This window comes from Crassostrea angulata, chromosome 3, assembly GCF_025612915.1.
Source record: "Crassostrea angulata isolate pt1a10 chromosome 3, ASM2561291v2, whole genome shotgun sequence".
Lineage (NCBI taxonomy): Eukaryota > Metazoa > Mollusca > Bivalvia > Ostreida > Ostreidae > Magallana > Magallana angulata.
In genome coordinates, this window is record NC_069113.1 from 47,043,007 (window position 1) to 47,062,389 (window position 19,383).

Below are 19,383 nucleotides of genomic sequence, written 5' to 3' on the forward strand. Positions count from 1 at the left end.
TATATAGTGAAGATTCTAAGTTGTAAAAATCGTGACCCTCGGGCCAAAACTGGGGCCCCAGGCGGGGTTCAAAGTTAACTTAAAAATACGTTGGAAAAATGTTTAAAAACTTTCCATACAAGAACCATAGCACCAGGAATGCCAATATTTACACAAAAGCTTGTTTATATAGTGATATTCTAAATTGTGAAAATCGTGACCCTCGGGCCAAAACTGGGGCCCCAGATGGGGTTCAAAGTTTAACATAAAATTACGTTGGAAAAATAATCAAACATTTTCTTCTCAAGAACAACTGCACAAGAAATGCCAATATATACAAAAAAGCTTGTTTATATAATGAAGATTCTAAATTGTATAAATCGTGACCCTCGGGCCAAAACTGGGGCCAAGGGCGGGGTTCAAAGTTTAACATAGGAAAATATTTTATTTTTTTTTCTCTCAAGAACCACTGCACCAGAAATGTCAATATTTACACCAAAGCTTGTTGATATAGTGAATAGTCTTAATTGTAAAAATCGTGACCGTCGTACTAAAACTAAGGCCCCAGGCGGGGTTCGAAGTTTAACATAAAATTAACATTAACATTAACCTTAGATAATTAGGTGATTAGTTATGGTCTAACAATTATGAAAAACGTCAGTCAGCATGCGACGCAGTGGAAAATTGTATTTGCTGATAAGGTCGTTGTATCGACCATAGAACTTACCAAAAGATAACTTTAAACGAGACTGTTGATAGTCCTGTTTTATCAACTTGTTTGTCAATAGCTTGCCTCGCCTTCGAAGCTGTTCATACGAAGAGCATGCCCTTGCGTATCGAATTAACTGGGAGTAAAAAACACCATATGTAGGTGATGAAGGTATATTGCTACATAAATTGAAGTCATCGCGTTTATCATAAAGTTTTGTTGTTTGGTTACCATCAATGTCAATTTCCAGTCAAATATCCAAATATGAAACAGATGACACAGACTCTGTGGTATCTTTTATTTCAAGTTCACTCGGATATATATCGAGTCGACGTAAGTATGGAAATAACAATTGTAAATTGATATAACGTCTTCGATATACCTGAATGTTGAGTTGAAAGCATTTTTAAATAATGTAGATTCTAAATCAATAAAGCTGTGAACGCCAGACTAATACTGGTGCCCCAGAGAGGAGTTTAAAGTTTAAAATAGAAATAGCATATGCTTCGAAATAGAATGTTACAAGGAACTGTTGTTCACGTGAGCAATGTGGCCCATGGGACTCTTGTTTAAGAACCTTTGTGATTATCAAAAACAGGTCACATGTTTTAAAAATTAATACGAGTATATATTTAAGCTGACTTTGAATTCCCAAAATGTTTTCTATTCACCAATGTATTAACGGACTATATGCGGCATTATGCATTTTCACACCATGATGAATTATGAATTGAAATATTAACTGAATCCTGGAATCTTCAAGGGAAAAGGTAAAGGTTCAAATGACTATCTTTGTAAATGTTGCAATTTCTTCAAAACTTCAAATGTTTAAAAAATCTTTATTTACAATTGGTCTATTTCATGTGTATATGATTTTATGTAATTAATTTCGGATGGGCAATTTTTCTATGTTTGGGTCCGGTAAAACTTAGTGTATTTTGTAACTTCCGCCCAGCTTCTCTGTGCACATGGTTTGACAAGAACGATAAACGAATTGTAACGTTTAGTGACTTGGTCAGGAGAACAAGGTAAATTACAACAAGTTAAGCTTTTTTTTAAAAAGCCTACCGTCTTTAGAACAAACCCTAAACAGCAATTATATTTATCAAAGACAGTTTAATTCTTTTTATATAAATGTCACCTTCCTCTACATAGCATGGCGAGTGGAACATTTTATGTCATGTGTCGTTTAAGCCTGCGTGTCTAAAATTGAGAACTGCGTACCCGAGCTTGTAAGTTGAGATCGACTATAGGGTAAAAGAGATCTTAGGTAGAGTCGTAGACTCGAATTATTTTGATAAAATCAAAGTTTTACCACTGCATTTATCTATCTATCTATTAGGCATACCGCATCATTTTTTAAAATTTTGTATGAATATTTGAATAAACAATGCTAAAAGAAAAACAATAATTTCAATAGATATTATAAAATGTTATTTTCTCTAGTTGGACCTGAAAACCAAACGCTGAATTTCATTCATAGCAATTTGTATTGCTTTATCGTTTTCTCACTTTTTAAGATTTGAAATATACGAAATTTGCTAAGTCGTACATGAAAAAGATCATCAGAAAATATTCTCCCTTGCGTCGAACAGTATTTCAACCAATGAAATAAATGTAAATTTTCACACCATGTATTTTCTACCAATCACAAAGGAAAGGAAGTGAACAAACCGGAGACTGTAAATTATTTCAACTCTTTATACCGTCTTCCAAGGAAGACGGTAATTATATGCATATGTATTTATGCCTACTTAAACGTTAACGTCCTTGATCTTGTTTATATACATATATTTAATGTAGACATAACAATTACTCTGTATTTAGAGCATTTACGTACAAGTATTGCTAGGGTGGATTTATACATAGCGCCATTTTGACCCATGCGTAGTGAAACGTTACTTTGATAATGATTGGTCCCTTAGTATTTTGTATTAATATTTCAATACTGTATTTTGATCAAATAGTTTTCATTTACTACCTAAATTGCTACTGGTGGAATTATTTGTTGCACCCTTAGAATTCTGTGTCATTAGTAACTAAGAGTTATTCCCTTTTGTACAATCAAGTAAGGTAAAGCGCCAGGTTTGTTTACATGTTTCGGTGAAATATCTACATAATATTTTCTTTGCTACCAGAAATGATTTTGATTATTTACTTACATTGATTAGTGAATGAAATTTATGTATGGTTGTTATGTAATTACTAATAAATGTTGTATTGTTTACAGTTCTTACGTTGAAGAACCAACAGTGAATAAAATTCTTCACCAGTATTAAAGACTTGATTCATTTGGATGGCCAAGCCAGCTACAATCTTTTTAAAGATAAATTTGCTTTTTTGAAATAGCTGTTAATTATCCGTACCAATGTAACACTCGTACAATGAGTGCAACATATGTGTGCTTTTATTTTGATTTATAATTACAGGAAATTAACTATTCAAATATTATCTGTTTAATGATTTTAAACGTATGGTTTGAAAAATCTAACAAATCTGCGATATATATATATATATATATATATATATATATATATATATATATATATATATATATAGTCCTGAAGGAATCTTAGCAACGATGCACTGTGCTCAGACTGTAGTAGAGACATGTACCAAACATGGAGACTTGCTAGACATGTTCTGTGTGGATTGTGAGGAGAATATATGTATCACTTGTGTACAACAGAATCACAGATCCCATGACTGGAACAGGAAGAATAAAATACTAGATCGTCTAAAGTCAGAGCTCGCAGACCAATGTCATCTTGTCCGACAAAAAGAAATTCCTTCGCTTCAAACAGAAATCCAGAAAATCAAGAGACTAAAATCAGACAACGAAAAAGAATTTGCAGAAGAAATAGAAAAGATTTCATCACACACAGAAGCAGCTGTGATGAGTTTACATAAACTATCAAAAGATTTAGTACGACATTGTGAATTATTAAAATCACTAAACGAAGAGAACCTCGAGGAAAAAAAAAAGGAAATAGAAACTATTGTGTTTCAATTTGAATGTAGTTTGAAAGGCTTTGAAGAGGAAATCAAGACTTCCAACTTGTCTGAACTTCTTCAGATAAAAAAGAAAATGATCTCGATCCCTCATCCAAAAAATCTGAACAAAGAAGAGACCACTTTGCAACATATCAATTTCACAGCCGGTGAAATAAAAGAGAACCTTCTTCGGTCAATACTAGGAAAAGTTGATCAAACTTCCAGGTCAGTAACGGTCTCCAAACTATTGGATGCAAAAATAGGAATAAAAAGATTTAAGTATATTTCTCCGATCTCCCAAACTCATGCTTGGTGTAGGGAATTCAGGTCTTCAGAAAATGTTTTGATTGACATCACAAAAGGCTCGAAAGAAATGACCTGTTCATTTGGAGAGTACCAATCGGCTCCCATTCCTGAGGATATCATCACCCTAAAAAATGGCGACAATATCTATACATGGCATGCTGGTCACTGTGTGATGAAAATATCTCCTTCCAAACTCAAGGACGCTGAAACGGTTGATATTAAAGTGACAAAACTTGTAGATATTTCTCCATTGTTTCCAGTTGGAATCTGCGCTCCTTCAGATAACCGTTTCCTTGTTTCTGCCATAGATACCCCAGCGATCAAGCGCGATAGTTTTACTAAAGATCAACCACAGAAAAGTGTCGTCATACTTTTAACAGAAAAGGGAAAGATTAAAAAGAAGTTTCAGTATCAAAATGACAACAAGACACCATTGTTTATTTATCCTTACAGAATTGCAGAAAATACTAACGGTGACATTTGTGTCATTGATTTGTCAGGGACGAATAATGGACACCTTGTTGTTCTTTCATCCTCTGGTCGGCTCAAATTTCAGTACAGAGGTACTGGTCCAAACAAGGCAGACTTTGATCCAAGGGGGATTTGCTGCGATTCCGCCGGTCATATATTGCTAGGCGACTGTAACAATAGGCGTGTGCATCTTCTGAATGAGAAGGGTAGTTTTCTGACTTATCTGATCAAAACGGACGAAGAACTGTGGTCAATGTCTTTGTTTTCGACCACCTTGTGGATTGGTGGGGAAAACGGATTTGTTTACGTCTATCATTACCAATTAAATGACCCTTGAACTAGGAAAGGAAACATATCCTATTAGATTGTGTCAAAGGGATATTATCTTAACCAAATAATTGCAAAATGCAATTACGTTTCTGTGGGGTTTTGGTGATTATTACAGTTTCAAGAAAAAACGTAAATACGTGTGTATTATGTTTTAAGAAATTACACCTTATTGATTATTAAATTTCGTGGATCAAGCCAATATCGAAATCAACAAAAACTGTTAGTCAACGAGTATTTATGAAACAGTTGTTCCTTTCCGCATGAAAAATAAATTAAATCTTCGAGACCTTAAGGAAAACACCAACCGTAATCCAAACATCAAACAACTTGTGATGTTACCGCTTTTTAACAAGCAGGATACAATTGTTTGAAACAAAACAATGTTGTACATGGTTATCAACCCAGAAAGACTGTGAAATGCTACTAAGTTTTCTGCTGTAATTAAGAAATTTGAACCAAGAAATGGCACCTGGAGTAGATTGGACATGGTTACTTATTGTGTCATTTAATGTTAGCTTCCTAAACGAATCAAGTAGTGACTCCCCAGATATATATTTTTTTTTACAAAGGATTCGTTTGACTCCCTAGATATATTCTCTTACAAAGGATTCGTTAGACTCCCTAGATATATTCTTTTACAAAGGATTCGTTCTGTCCATTATTTTAATTTTCAAGATCCCTAATGACATTTTCAACATAAAATATCTAAAAGATACCTTTTTATAGCATTCTACACTATTTGTGCCTGTACACTAATGCTGTTCTTTGAATTTGTCTTCAACAAGAATATTATTTTCATATCCTGTATATTAATACTTTATCTTTGTTAAAATCATTTGATCTTGATTATAATTGTCAATGCCCCAAAAGCTGGTATTTTGATATACAGTTTTTTCAACTATAAATGCCATACTCTGTCAACCACTTTTCATTAATGTATGTGTTCAGTAACAGTTGTAAATAAAGTTGTATTTAGTGATCGATGCTGGGAAAGTGTAGCTTAAATAATCAAGTTTTGCTGTAGTGTATCTCTTATATGTGCAAGGTTTAATGTCCAGTTTCCCATTGTGCAATTCTCGAGTTTATTTTTCGAGTACTGCGACAATTGGTACTAGGAACTCTTCATTCATGTGTTGCCTTACATGTAATTTGCAAATACGTGTACAAGTGTAGTGTGTTTATTTTTCTTCTAGATCTTGTTCATACATATTTCAAGTATAGGATTATGCATATTTTCTAAATTAAAACCATTTCTTTTATAAAACTTCTTCATACCTTATTTTGACGTTTTCTATTTTTGTAATTTTTGGGCACTTTTATCAATCCTCTAAAATATTTTTTATGTAAAATCAAATTATACCTACTGTCAATCATACATATATGTATTTTGCATATATGCCTATGATTTATACTGGTGGAAATGTATAATCTTTCAACAATCGTGTTGCCTGTGTCCATTTGATAAACAGCAATATAACTGAACAAATCAAATAAAGTCAAAGTGAGCATATCTTCCTTTAATTTTCAAATTGTCAATACTAGAGGATAAAAACAATAACATTGATAAAACACATCTTGAAATTAAGCAAATAAAAAAGTTTATGGAATTGAGTATACCAACGTTAAAACATGGAAAGATGGCATAAAAATGATTTGAAGTACAAACATATGAACTTCGACTCTACAAAGTATTCTGCGTGAATTTGAAATGCATCTTTTAAAAAGAGGCTACAGTGAAAAGGAAATCAAAACAAGTATATGTAATGTGTACTTGCAAACTATAGCACAGACAGTTCATTGAAAAATAAAACTGAAACTAAAAACGGAAAATTTTCTCTTGTTTTTGTCACCAAATATAACCCAGGCATACGGCATCTTAAACAAAAACTGACTAAATACTGGCATATTCTTACAAAAGAACAAGAACGTAGACAAATTTTCTCAGAATTACCGATTGTGTCCTACAAACGTAATAAAAATATTGCAGATATTCTCACCTCCTTAATAATTAAACAATAACTATAATCTATGTACTATGTACATAGACCGTTATGCAAATAAACTCCTGATGAGGCGGATTTGCAGCAGTAAAAAATAAAAAAAGGAATACCTAAATTATAAACCGATTCCTTTTTCAAAACATTTATTACTTATTAACCTCGTATCACACCGCCGAAACAATAAACTAGTGTAGAGTAAAGTGAAGGGAGGTGCGGGGCTGATGGGAACCACCTTTAAAAAAAAAAAGAAATTGGAGAACAGACAGTTGTAAATAGAAAGACAACCGACAACGTTTATAAAAATTGTTTTGTAATGTCAAAAAAGGAAAACGTAATCATTGTGTTTGTACTTTGATTGAAACGTTTCTTTTATTCATCTGAATATAAATTCATAACGTTTGTTCCATCGCATGCTAAGAATAAATCGATGTTAAATGGGCTGTATTTAATTGTTTGTAACCACTCAGTGTTCTTTCTCTTTTTCTTATATATCAAAATACATGTAATTTACCGAGATAATTTACTACGTTTACAAAGTAATACAAGTCATCATCATATGACATAAATTAAAGAGGATCAGTCGAAAGGTCATCCATAATCTCCTTATAAACCAGCTATAAAGGCAAGTGTTTTACACTTTTGCGATTCATGTGATATGTGATTGGCCGAATTTCAAAATCAACTTTTTAGCTCACCTGAACCGAAGGTTCAAGTGAGCTTTTCTGATCACCTGTTGTCCCTCGTCGTAATCGTGGAAAAAACCGGCAAGTCCGTAGATAATTAGGTGATCAATTATGGTCTAACAATTAGTATGAAAAACGTCAGTCAGCATGCGACCCAGTGGAAGATTGTTTTTGCTGACAAGATCGTTGTATCGACCATAGAACTTACGAAAAGATGATTTTAAACGAGACCGTTGATAGTCCTGTTTTATCAACTGGTTTGTCAATAACTTGCCTCCCCTTCGAAACTGTTTATACAAAGAGCATGCCCTTGCGTATCGAATTAACTGAGAGACAAAACACCATACGCAGATGATGAAGGTATATTGCTACATAAGTAAGGAAAGTTGACTATAGAAAAATTGAAATCATCGCGTTTATCATAAAGTTTTGTTGTTTGGTTACCATCAATGTCCATTTCCAGTAAAATATCCAAATATGAAACAGATGACACAGACTCTGTGGTATCTTTTATTTTAAGTTCACTCTGATACTAGTCTATCGAGTCGACGTAAGTATGGTAATAACAACTGTAAATTGATAATACGTCGTCGATATACCTGAATGTTGAGTTGAAAGCATTTTTAAATAATGTAGATTCTAAATCAATAAAGCTGTGAACGCCAGACTAATACTGGGGCCCCAGAAAGGAGTTCAAAGTTTAAAATAGAAAAGCATATGCTTCAAAATAGAATGTTACAAGGAACTGTTGTTCAGGTGAGCGATGTGGACCATGGGCCACTTGTTTTAAGAACCTTTTTTGATTATCAAAAACAGACCACATATTTTCAAAAAATAATACGAGTATATATATAAACTGGCTTTGAATTCTTAAAGTGTGTTCTATTCATCTATGTATTTTTTAAAGCCTTTTAACGGACTATATGCGGCATCATGCATTTTCATCCCCTAATAAAATATGAATTGAAATAATAACTGAATCCTGGGATCTTCAAAGGAAAAGGTAAAGGTTCAAATGACTATCTTTATAAATGTTGCAATTTCTTCGAAGCTTCCAGTGTTTAAATAATCTCTTTTTACAATTTGTCTATTGCATGTGTATATGATTTTATGTAACTAATTCCGGATGGCAATTTTTCTATTTTTGGGTCCATTAAAACTTAGTGTATCATGTAACTTCCGCCCAGCTTCTCTGTGCACATGGTTTGACGAGAACGATAAACGAATTGTAACGTTTAGTGACTTGGTCAGGAGAACAAGGTATTTTACAATTATATGCATATGTATTTATGCCTACTTTAAAGTTACTGTCCTTGATCTTGTTTATATACATATATTTAATGTAGACATAACAATTACTCTGTATTTAGAGGATTTACGTACAAGTATTGCTAGTGTGGATTTATACATGGCGCCATTTTGACCCATGCGTAGTGAAACGTTACTTTGATAATGATTGGCCCCTTAGTATTTTGTATCAATATTTCAATACTGTATTTTGATCAAATAGTTTTCATTTACTACCTAAATTGCTTCTGGTGGAATTATTTGTTGCACCTTTAGAATTTTGTGTCATTAGTAACTAAGAGTTATCCCCCTTTGTACAGTAAAGTAAGGTAAAGTGCCAGTTTTGTTTACATAAATATCTACATAATATTTTCTTTGCTACCAGAAATGATTTTGATTATTTACTTACATTGATTAGTGAATGAAATTAATGTATGGTTGTTATGTAATTACTAATAAATGTTGTATTGTTTACAGTTCTTACGTTGAAGAACCAACAGTGAATAAAATTCTTCACCAGTATTAAAGACTTGATTCATTTGGATGGCCAAGCCAGCTACAATCTTTTTAAAGATAAATTTGCTTTTTTGAAATAGCTGTTAATTATCCGTACCAATGCAACACTTGTACAATGAGTGCAACATATGTGTGCTTTTATTTTGATTTATAATTACAGGAAATTAACTATTCAAATATTATCTATTTAATTATTTTAAACGTATGGTTTGAAAAATCTAACAAATCTGCGATATATATATATATATATATATATATATATATATATATATATATATATATATATATATATATATATAGTCCTGAAGGAAACTTGCTAGCAACGATTCACTGTGCTCAGACTGTAGTAGAGACATGTCCCAAACATGGCGATTTACTAGACATGTTCTGTGTGGATTGTGAGGAGAATATATGTCTCACTTGTGTACAACAGAATCACAGATCCCATGACTGGAACAGGAAGAATAAAATACATGATCGTCTCAAGTCAGAGCTCGCAGACCAATGTCATCTTGTCCGACAAAAAGAAATTCCTTCGCTTCAAACACAAATCCAGAAAATCAAGAGACTAAAATCAGACAACGAAAAAGAATTTGCAGAAGAAATAGATAAGATTTCATCCCACACAGAAGCAGCTGTGATGAGTTTACATAAACTATCAAAAGATTTAATACGACATTGTGAATTATTAAAATCTCTAAACGAAGAGAACCTCGAGGAAAAACAAAAGGAAATAGAAACTATTGTTTTTCAATTTGAATGTAGTTTGAAAGGCTTTGAAGAGGAAATCAAGACTTCCAACTTGTCTGAACTTCTTCAGATAAAAAAGAAAATGATCTCAATTCCTCATCAGAAAAATCTGAACAAAGAGGAGACCACTTTACAACATATCAATTTCACAGCCGGTGAAATAAAAGAGAACCTTCTTCAGTCAATACTAGGAAAAGTTGATCAAACTTACAGGTCAGTAACAGTCTCCAAACTATTGGATGCAAAAATAGGAATAAAAAGATTTAAGTATATTTCTCCGATCTCCCAAACTCGTGCCTGGTGTAGGGAATTCAAGTCTTCAGAAAATGTTTTGATTGACATCACAAAAGGCTAAAAAGAAATGACCTGTTCATTTGGAGAGTACCAATCGGCTCCCATTCCTGAGGATATCATCACCTTAAAAAATGGCCTCAATATCTATACATGGCATGCTGGTCACTGTGTGATGAAAATATCTCCTTCCAAACTCAAGGACGTTGAAACGGCTGATATTAAAATGACAAAACTTGTAGATATTTCTCCATTGTTTCCAGTTGGAATCTGCGCTCCTTCAGATAACCGTTTCCTTGTTTCTGCCATAGATACCCCAGCGTTCAAGCGCGATGGTTTTATTAAAGATCAACCACAGAATAGTGTCGTCATACTTTTATCAGAAAAGGGAAAGATTAAAAAGAAGTTTCAGTATCAAAATGACAACAAGACACCATTGTTTCTTTATCCTTACAGAATTGCAGAAAATACTAACGGTGACATTTGTGTCATTGATTTGTCAGGGACGAATAATGGACACCTTGTTGTTCTTTCATCCTCTGGTCAGCTCAAATTTCAGTACAGAGGTACTGGTCCAAACAAGGCAGACTTTGATCCAAGGGGGATATGCTGCGATTCCGCCGGTCATATATTGCTAGGCGACTGTTACAATAGGTGTGTCCATCTTCTGAATGAGGAGGGTTGTTTCCTGACTTATCTGATCAAAACGGACGAAGAACTGTGGTCAATATCTTTGTTTTCGACCACGTTGTGGATTGGTGGGGAAAACGGATTTGTTTACGTCTATCAATACCAATTAAATGACTCTTCAACTAGGAAAGGAAACATATCCTATTAGATTGTGTCAAAGGGATATTATCTTAACCAAATAATTGCAAAATGCAATTACGTTTCTGTGGGGTTTTGGTGATTATTACAGTTTCAAGAAAAAACGTAAATACGTGTATATTATGTTTTTAGAAATTACACCTTAATGATTATTAAATTTCGTGGATCAAGCCAACAACGAAATCAACAAAAACTGTTGGTCAACGTTTTTTTGTGAAACAGTTGTTCCTTTCCGTATGAAAAATAAATTACATCTTCGAGACCCTAAGGAAAACACCAACCGTAATCTAAACATCAAACAACATGTGATGTTACCGCTTTTAAAACATGCAGGATACAATTGTTTGAAACTAAACAGTGGTGGACACGGTTATCAGAAAGACTGTGAAATGCTACTAAGTTTTCTGCTGTAATTAAGAAATTTGAACCAAGAAATGGCACTTGGAGTAGATTGGACATGGTTACTTATAGTGTCACTTAATGTTAGCTTCATAAACGAATCAAGTAGTGACTCCTTAGACATATTCTTTTACAAAGGATTCGTTCGACTCCCTAGATATATTCTTTTACAAAAGATTCGTTCGACTCCCTAGATATATTCTTTTACAAAGGATTCGCTTTGTCTCATAATTTTAATTTTCAAGATCCCTAATGACATATTCAACATAAAATATCTAAAAGATACCTTTTTATAGCATTCTACGCTATTTGTGCCTGTACACTAATGCTGTTCTTTGAATTTGTCTTCAACAAGAATATTATTTTCATATCCTGTATATTAATACTTTATCTTTGTTAAGATTATAATTGTCAATGCCCCAAAAGCTGGTATTTTGATATACAATTTTTTCAACTATAAATACCATACTCTGTCAACCACTTTTCATTAATGTATGTGTTCAGTAACAGCTGTAAATAAAGTTGTATTTAGTGATCGATGCTGGGAAAGTGTAGCTTAAATAATCAAGTTTTGCCGTAGTGTATCTCTCATATGTGAAAGGTTTAACGTCCAGTTTCCCATTGTGCAAGTCTCGAGTTTATTTTTCGAGTACTGCGACAATTGGTACTAGAAACTCTTCATTCATGTGGTGCCTTACATATAATTTGCAAATACGTGTACAAGTGTAGTGTGTTTATTTTTCTTCTAGATCGTGTTGACACATATTTCAAGTATAGGATTATGCATTTTTACTAAACAAAAACCATTTATTTTATAAAACTTCTTCATACCTTATTTTGACATTTTCTATTTTTGTAATTTTTGGGCACTTTTATCAATCCTCTAAAACCATTTTTATGTAAAATCAAATTATACCTACTGTCAATCATACATAAATGTATTTTGCATATATGCCTATGATTTATACTGGTGGAAATGTATAATCTTTCAACAATTGTTTCACCTGTGTCCATTTGATAAACAGCAATATGACTGAATAAATCGAATAAAGTTAAAGTGAGCATATTTTCCTTTTATTTTCAAATTGTCAATACTAGAGGATAAAAACAATAACATTGAAAAAACACATCTTGATATTAAGCAAATAAAAAAGTTTATACAATTGAGCAGACCAACGTTAAAACATGGAAAGATTGCATAAAATGATTTGAAATACAAACATATGAACTTCGACTTTAATAAATCTTATAATAGATATACAATAACAATAAACAAATTATACAATACATATGGCACAAATATAGATTAGGGAATGTACATTAAAAAATCGTGGTCATCTAGATTGTGGATGCCTTCACTTCTAAAAATAATAAGCTGAATTCATTAACGCTCTTACAGATAGAATCACATATTTACAGTCTTATAAAACATGCTTATGTACATATGAATAAACATGTGATTAGATCACAATGTTTGTTGATTTTTCGAAAAATATCAAAAATATATCCTACACATCTACATTCTATTCAAATGTTCATAAATGGAATGTCAGCTGCCAATAACAGGACTTTCTGGACATTTTAACTCTCTTGAAAATTAAGAGTGACAATAAGGGTTTGTGTCAAATAAAATCACTATGTCCAGAGATCAAAGTCTCAGTTACTTTATGTCCAGAGAACAAAATCTCAGTTACACGTGAAGTAGAAGATTGTTGGGTCTGATGCGACCAAAGGGAGGCGACTCCCACACGGTGATTGTTCCGTCAGATGACGTCATATATAGTCGGTACGAGTCGTTGGTAAACGTCAAACTGAGAAAAATTGAACAAAAGTCAAAATATAAATACGAGAAAAGTTTTTTTCACTATAGCAAGAAATAAACAAATTAATTAAAACAAATGTCTTTAACAAGAAATTGGCTCAATTCCCTGCTAGAAGTTCTAAAAAACGCCATCTTATTAAAAATCATAACCTCAGAGTGAAACAATATCAGTTATAATCTTCTCAAAAGTTCAAACATACCATTTAATGCAAAAATTCAACTTTGAATTTACTAATTTTCATATCTATGAGAATTATCATAAGATTTATTTTTAAATTGGAATATCATAAATTCATATGCACCCAACATATTTACACTATCAACTATTTTTTAAAGTAAAACGTCAATGGCAATATAAAGTTTCAATATAACAGTGTAATACCCTGCAAGTCTGAAGTCCTATAGCTCAGCCTCTGTACATGAAACTTTATTTGTATGTTGGTATTTTGTTTGTGACCCCTAAGAGGAAACCAATCTGTTTGATTGGATTTCCTGTACACAAATATGCTTCCTTGTTTCCAGTAAATCTCGCTTTTGGAAGTGTTTCCAAAGCACACACAAAAACACGATGATTTAACAGGAAATCTATTGAACTCTCTCACAATTCCACACCAATGGGCAAAAATAGAGACTTGGGTTCTATACGGAGAGAGCCTGATGTCTAATGAAGCGGTAGCTCGCGCTCAGGTTCCACTAAGGACGTGTAAAGACCATGGGGACCTGCAGGATATGTTCTGTGTGGACTGTGAGGAATCTATTTGTCTGATCTGTGGCCAGCAGAACCACACGTCTCATGACTGGGGAAGGAGGAATACGATACAAGAGCGTGTCAAATCGGAGCTCGCAGAACTGTGTCACCATGTCAGACACAAGAGAGTTCCACTACTGCAGGCGGAAGTCGAGAAAGTCAAGACGTTGAAAAATGACTATGAGAAAATTTATTTGGAAAAAATGGATAGAATTACGTCACACACTGAAACAGTTGTGAAGAGTTTGCAGAAAATATCAGACGATTTGATACGGCAGTGTAAGTTACTAAAATTTCAAAACGAAGACAAACTCGACCAAAAACAGAAAGAAATAGAAACTTTTGTTTTACAGTTTGAATTAAATTTGAAGAGTGTTGAAGAAGAAAGCAAGTCTGTCAGCTTGTCCAAACTACTTCAGATAAAGAAGCAAGTGCAATCCATACCATATCCAGAAAAATTGAATAAAAAGGACACGACTTTGCACCTCATTGATTTCAGAGCGGGAGATGTTAAAGAGAACGTCCTTCAGTCAGTGCTAGGTGAAGTATATCAAACTTACAACAAAGTGACAGTTGCCAAAATATTTGAAGCAAAGAAAGGAACAAAGATGATCAAGTACATTTCTCCCATTTCCGAGACTCATGCGTGGTACAGGGAATTCAGGTCTTCGGAAAATGTCTTGATCGACATTAACAAGGGATCCACAGAGAGCGCTTGCATGTTTGGAGAGACCCGATCAGATCATATTCCAGACGACTTCATCACTATAAAATCTGGCGTCAGTATTTACACATGGCATGCTGGCCACTGTGTGATGAAAGTAACTCCCCCAAAAATCAAAGAGAGTGAAGTTACCGCAAATAAAGTTGTAAAACTGGCCGATTTGTCCCCATTGTTCCCAGTTGGTATCTGTGCCACTAGAGATGGCAGATTCCTTGTCTCTGCTATTGATACAACAGCGTTCAGTGAAGACATCTACACCAGTAGTCAACCAAAGAAAAGTGTCGTCCTAGTTCTATCAGAGAGTGGAAAGACTAAAAAGGTTTTCCAAAATGCCGATGATGATAAGACGCCATTGTTCCTCTACCCAACCAGAATGGCAGAAAATACAAACAGTGATATTTGTGTTATTGATAGGACTGGGATGAACAATGGAAAACTAGTTGTTATTTCCTCCACTGGCAAACTCAAATTCCATTATCAAGGCAATGGTCCCAACCAAGCAGACTTTGATCCAAGGGGGATTTGTTGTGATTCTTCAGGTCATATATTGATAAGCGACTGTAACAATAGGTCTGTTCATCTTCTGAATAAGGAGGGAAGTTTTCTGACTTATCTGATCAAAACAGACGAAGAACTGTGGTCAATGTCTCTGTATATGAACACATTGTGGATTGGTGGTAAAAATGGAATTATTTATGCTTATAGATACCAAGTGGATACTACTTGACTCACCTCAACATTTACTTTTGTCAAAAGTCATTGTGAAAAATTGTTGTCTCCTCAAGTGATATTTTTTTGTCTTTGTGAATAAAATTGTGTGAATAACCTTTCGAATGATGTGTGACTATTGCTGAATCTTGAGAAGAAAGGCTCAATGAATTATTACATGTATTTACCTGATGACAGGTTTGTGCAGGAGATTCTCAGCTTGCAGATCTCTCAGGACTGTGAGGTCCATACCACTCCATAGTCTGTTGAAAATAAACCAACAGAAGTATTAATTAGTACCAGACAAATCAATAATAAAACATCCTTGGTAATTCCAAGTTAAAATTAAGTGGTGTTACGTCCATAAAAACCTTATAGCTATTTGATTTGGAAATGAATGAAACACTTTATATGTTTATCTTTTGGAGAGGAGGAGGTTGAATATTTTCCATGAAAATAGTGATTAATGAAAATGTAAATTGGCATTTCAAAAGAACTTGATAGCTAACCTAACAACTCCATTATCCATTCCTCCAGCCAGAATGTTGACAGACTGACCCTCCGGGGCGTTGGAGAAGGACAGACAGTTGATACTGCTCTCCAGCATGACACTCCTAGCGATGAGTGTGGTGTTGATGGAGTGGAGCATCAGCTCACTTCCGGGCCCTTTCTGACTGACTGACGCTATGTCTCCCAGGGTACTGCTTACCGCCACTACTTTAACAGGTGTAGCATGGCAGGTTATGGACCTCACATAGCACAATCTATAAATACAGACCAACAATGTATTTAGAAAAACAGGTCTAATTTCAACATAATTTATGCAACATTTTATAGATACAAAAATAATCCCCCCCCCAAAAAAAAACAACAACAAAAAACCTAAAACTGTTAGTGTTAACCCACTTCAACAAAATAAAGAAAAAAAACTCTCACTTAAAATATATCACTGATTAAATACTGGTAAATGTTTATCTTATATGAAATTGATACTCATTTACCAACTTATTGCTGAAAGGGATATTGTTTCGGATAATCCTTAATTTGCCCCTCTCACCTGTTGAGGTCCCAGATGATACAGGTAGAGTCCTCACTTCCACTGACCACCACACTGTAGGCCTTACACACCACCAGGGCATTGATCTTCCCTGTGTGTCCGTGAAGCACCTGCCGACTGCCTTTAATCTGCAAACAGCTCTCCTACAAAAAACATCCAAACACGTGTAGGATCTAGTTTCCTATTAAAAAAATATACACAAAATATGTTTCCAGGCTGTTTGTTTTACTTGGAGACAAGGTTTCTACATGCTTTCAAATCTTGCATTGTTCCTTGTTTCACATCTTCCATTATTCTACATGTATATATAGGTATAAAGTAACTGTATTTTTGATGACCTCTGTATGGTTACCTTGGCCTGGTTGAAGACAGTGTTGTATATGGTGATGGTTCCACTGGTTCCCGCCACAAACAGCAGACGACAATCTGGAACTGAGGCACAGCAGGTCACCTACAAACAAGTTATCTTAAATAAGCCTCAATTATGATTTACATTGTGAATTTATGTGAATACATTGTAAAGTTAATAATAAATAGGACTGAGTAAAGGAGAATGTCTCTGCTAATCAAATCCAGCATAAATATGTCAACATTTCCATCATGGGCAGTTTCTTGGTTTATTGTCTTCTTTAACCATGTACAAAAACTCGAACAACTTTACTTGACTAAGTGTTAAAAGCTATAGCTATGCAAAATAAACATTTTACGACAATAAATTTATTTCAAGATGTTATTTCTCACTTTTTCAAATGGTGTGTGAGACAGAAGATTGATGGCTGGGGTCTCTTTCTTCACTTGATGAATTCTCAAAATACCGTCTGCTCCCTTCCAATCTAATATGGCTGCCCAGATAACATCTGTAGAGTTGTACACTGTTGAAACTGCAAAAGAAAGGAAAAATTAACACATAATTATAGGCAGTTTCATTATTAAAGAGGTTCGCTCCTTAGGTTTTGGGTAGCCATTTTGGGTCACCTCTAGTCTGAAATTTCTGCATCACATATTAATTCTGGTAGTATATTTATATTTTAATACAATGCCAAATAAACTATATTGAATAAAATTGTTGAATATATTTTTTGGCGGACGGTTGGCCTTTGAAGCCACCAGTAAAGCAAGAATTTTGAAACGTTGACTTAGATTCTACTTTTATAGTCACTGCATGTGTTCAACTTCATACTGTATTAAAATCATAACTAAATAATTGTTCAAACTATAAATATTTGTTTGATTTCTTCAAATTATCAATTTCTATGTCAAATTTTAAAATTTCAGGAAAATTATCATTTCTGTTTGAGGCCCCATATTTCCAAAAAATGGCATGTGACATGGGTCACAAATAAAATAAATGAACATTTAAGGTCCCCCTCTTTATATTCAAATTGGTTTTCCAATTAACAATATTATATCTAGAGTGGTTTTCGGATGATTGACATTACTATTATTTCAGGAGCCAAACTCCTTAAGAGAAAACATTTTGTAATTTGATAGAAAACAGGATTTTTAAGCATTTACCAAATTATAAATCTAGTGCATTCATACATGTACCATATTTGGTGGCAAAAAATGACAACTGTGGCATTTTTTGAAATTCAGTGGGTGATTGTGGTTCCAACAAACCTTTTTGTTTACTGAGCATAGTAAGGCAGCAACATTTTTCTCCCACTCCAAAGACTTCACCAGTTGGGAAGGCAGTTAAGTTGGCCACCACTGCATCATAGCGACATTGCCAGACCACCTCGGGAGGTTGTAAATCTCGGGACCCGACATACACACCCCACTTCAGGCCATTCACACTGGTCAAAGGACTCGGCTATCAAAGGCAACAAAACATGTGTAGAGATAAATAAATAAATGATTTCTTTTAAAAGTCTAATATTAAATTCATGCATTTTGGACGAACAAAGGAACATAAAAAGCTTTGGAATCACAAGGATGAAGGACATGACGTGTGTGGTTTTTAGCTTTTAATTACAACAACATGGAAACAATAATTCAGATCCGATGAGTTTTATCGTTGATGATTCCCATGGTTTTAACAAATATGATATAATCAAAAGCTTCCTTAATAATAGGCAATAGTGACGGCTGTGCAAGTTTGAGGAATCACATCTATGTAGTGGAGAGGGACTCACAACATAGGGGAGCTGGGGCTTCTGTTTAACTGGTACCTCAGCTGTGGGCGTCGACCCCGTGAACAGCTGGGATAAGATAGTGGGCGTGTCCTGCAGGGAGCTCCTCTGAGGGTGGGCATTTCTGAACAGCTGTTTGGGGGTCTGACCATAGGTTTTGACCATCGTCTTCAGAGCATGGCGGCGCAGTGGATCTTTGACACTATCTATGTCCATTCCAAAGTAGGTCTGATAAAAGACAAATCATGTACACTAAATGTATCTACACGTAAATGTTCGAGAGCATCATATACATTTGCTTGTGTATGTTATTTTGAAGATTCTTGATTGTCAATAAGTTCCCAAATAAATCCACTTCCAAAATAATTCATAACAAGAATAGAATTCCTGGGTCCCCCGCCGGTCAAGCAGTATACTAGTATCAACCAAGGCTGATTTAGGAACTTGACCAAGGTATTAGTGGTATAAACATTTGGTATAAATTTCATGTAAATCCGTCAAAATTTGTAGGCATGAGATCGCTTACAAGGTCAATTTTGGGATAAAACGGAGTCATTATTGTGGTCAAAGTCCCATTACTCCAACAAAAAGTATCGACCAATGCTGATTTTCGAACTTGACCAAAGTATTAGTGGTATAAACATTTGGT

The 19,383-nt window shown here is 34.2% G+C and overlaps 3 protein-coding genes and 1 pseudogene across 4 annotated transcripts in view; 3 read left to right on the forward strand and 1 right to left on the reverse strand.

Moving 5' to 3' along the window:
- The first annotated feature begins 517 nt into the window (after positions 1 to 517).
- Positions 518 to 6,766, forward strand: LOC128177354 (uncharacterized). Of its 2 annotated transcripts, XM_052844042.1 has the most exons (3): positions 518 to 1,458; positions 2,919 to 3,058; positions 3,248 to 6,766. In XM_052844042.1, the coding sequence occupies exon 3, from the start codon at positions 3,270 to 3,272 to the stop codon at positions 4,794 to 4,796; it is 1,527 nt and encodes a 508-aa protein (XP_052700002.1). In that variant the 5' UTR covers positions 518 to 1,458; positions 2,919 to 3,058; positions 3,248 to 3,269; the 3' UTR covers positions 4,797 to 6,766. The 2 variants fall into 2 exon arrangements, with proteins under 2 accessions (XP_052700002.1, XP_052700003.1); XM_052844043.1 differs by having other exon boundaries at positions 518 to 3,058.
- Positions 6,767 to 9,567: 2,801 nt separating this feature from the next.
- LOC128177356 (tripartite motif-containing protein 2-like) lies at positions 9,568 to 11,912 on the forward strand (annotated as a pseudogene).
- Positions 11,913 to 12,595: 683 nt separating this feature from the next.
- The window catches only part of LOC128177358 (lysosomal-trafficking regulator-like), a 50,575-nt gene continuing 43,787 nt past the window's right edge, over positions 12,596 to 19,383 (reverse strand). Inside the window, exons 47-54 of the mRNA XM_052844047.1 lie at positions 18,774 to 18,962; positions 18,223 to 18,415; positions 17,344 to 17,483; positions 16,955 to 17,053; positions 16,603 to 16,745; positions 16,055 to 16,309; positions 15,734 to 15,808; positions 12,596 to 13,354 (exon numbers count right to left, since the gene is read on the reverse strand). Coding sequence (XP_052700007.1) covers positions 13,234 to 13,354; positions 15,734 to 15,808; positions 16,055 to 16,309; positions 16,603 to 16,745; positions 16,955 to 17,053; positions 17,344 to 17,483; positions 18,223 to 18,415; positions 18,774 to 18,962 — 1,215 coding nt within the window. The 3' untranslated portion in view covers positions 12,596 to 13,233. The remainder of the gene's footprint in view (positions 13,355 to 15,733; positions 15,809 to 16,054; positions 16,310 to 16,602; positions 16,746 to 16,954; positions 17,054 to 17,343; positions 17,484 to 18,222; positions 18,416 to 18,773; positions 18,963 to 19,383) is intronic.
- Positions 13,361 to 15,727, forward strand: LOC128177353 (uncharacterized). Its single transcript, XM_052844041.1, has one exon. The coding sequence runs from the start codon at positions 14,023 to 14,025 to the stop codon at positions 15,562 to 15,564; it is 1,542 nt and encodes a 513-aa protein (XP_052700001.1). The 5' UTR covers positions 13,361 to 14,022; the 3' UTR covers positions 15,565 to 15,727.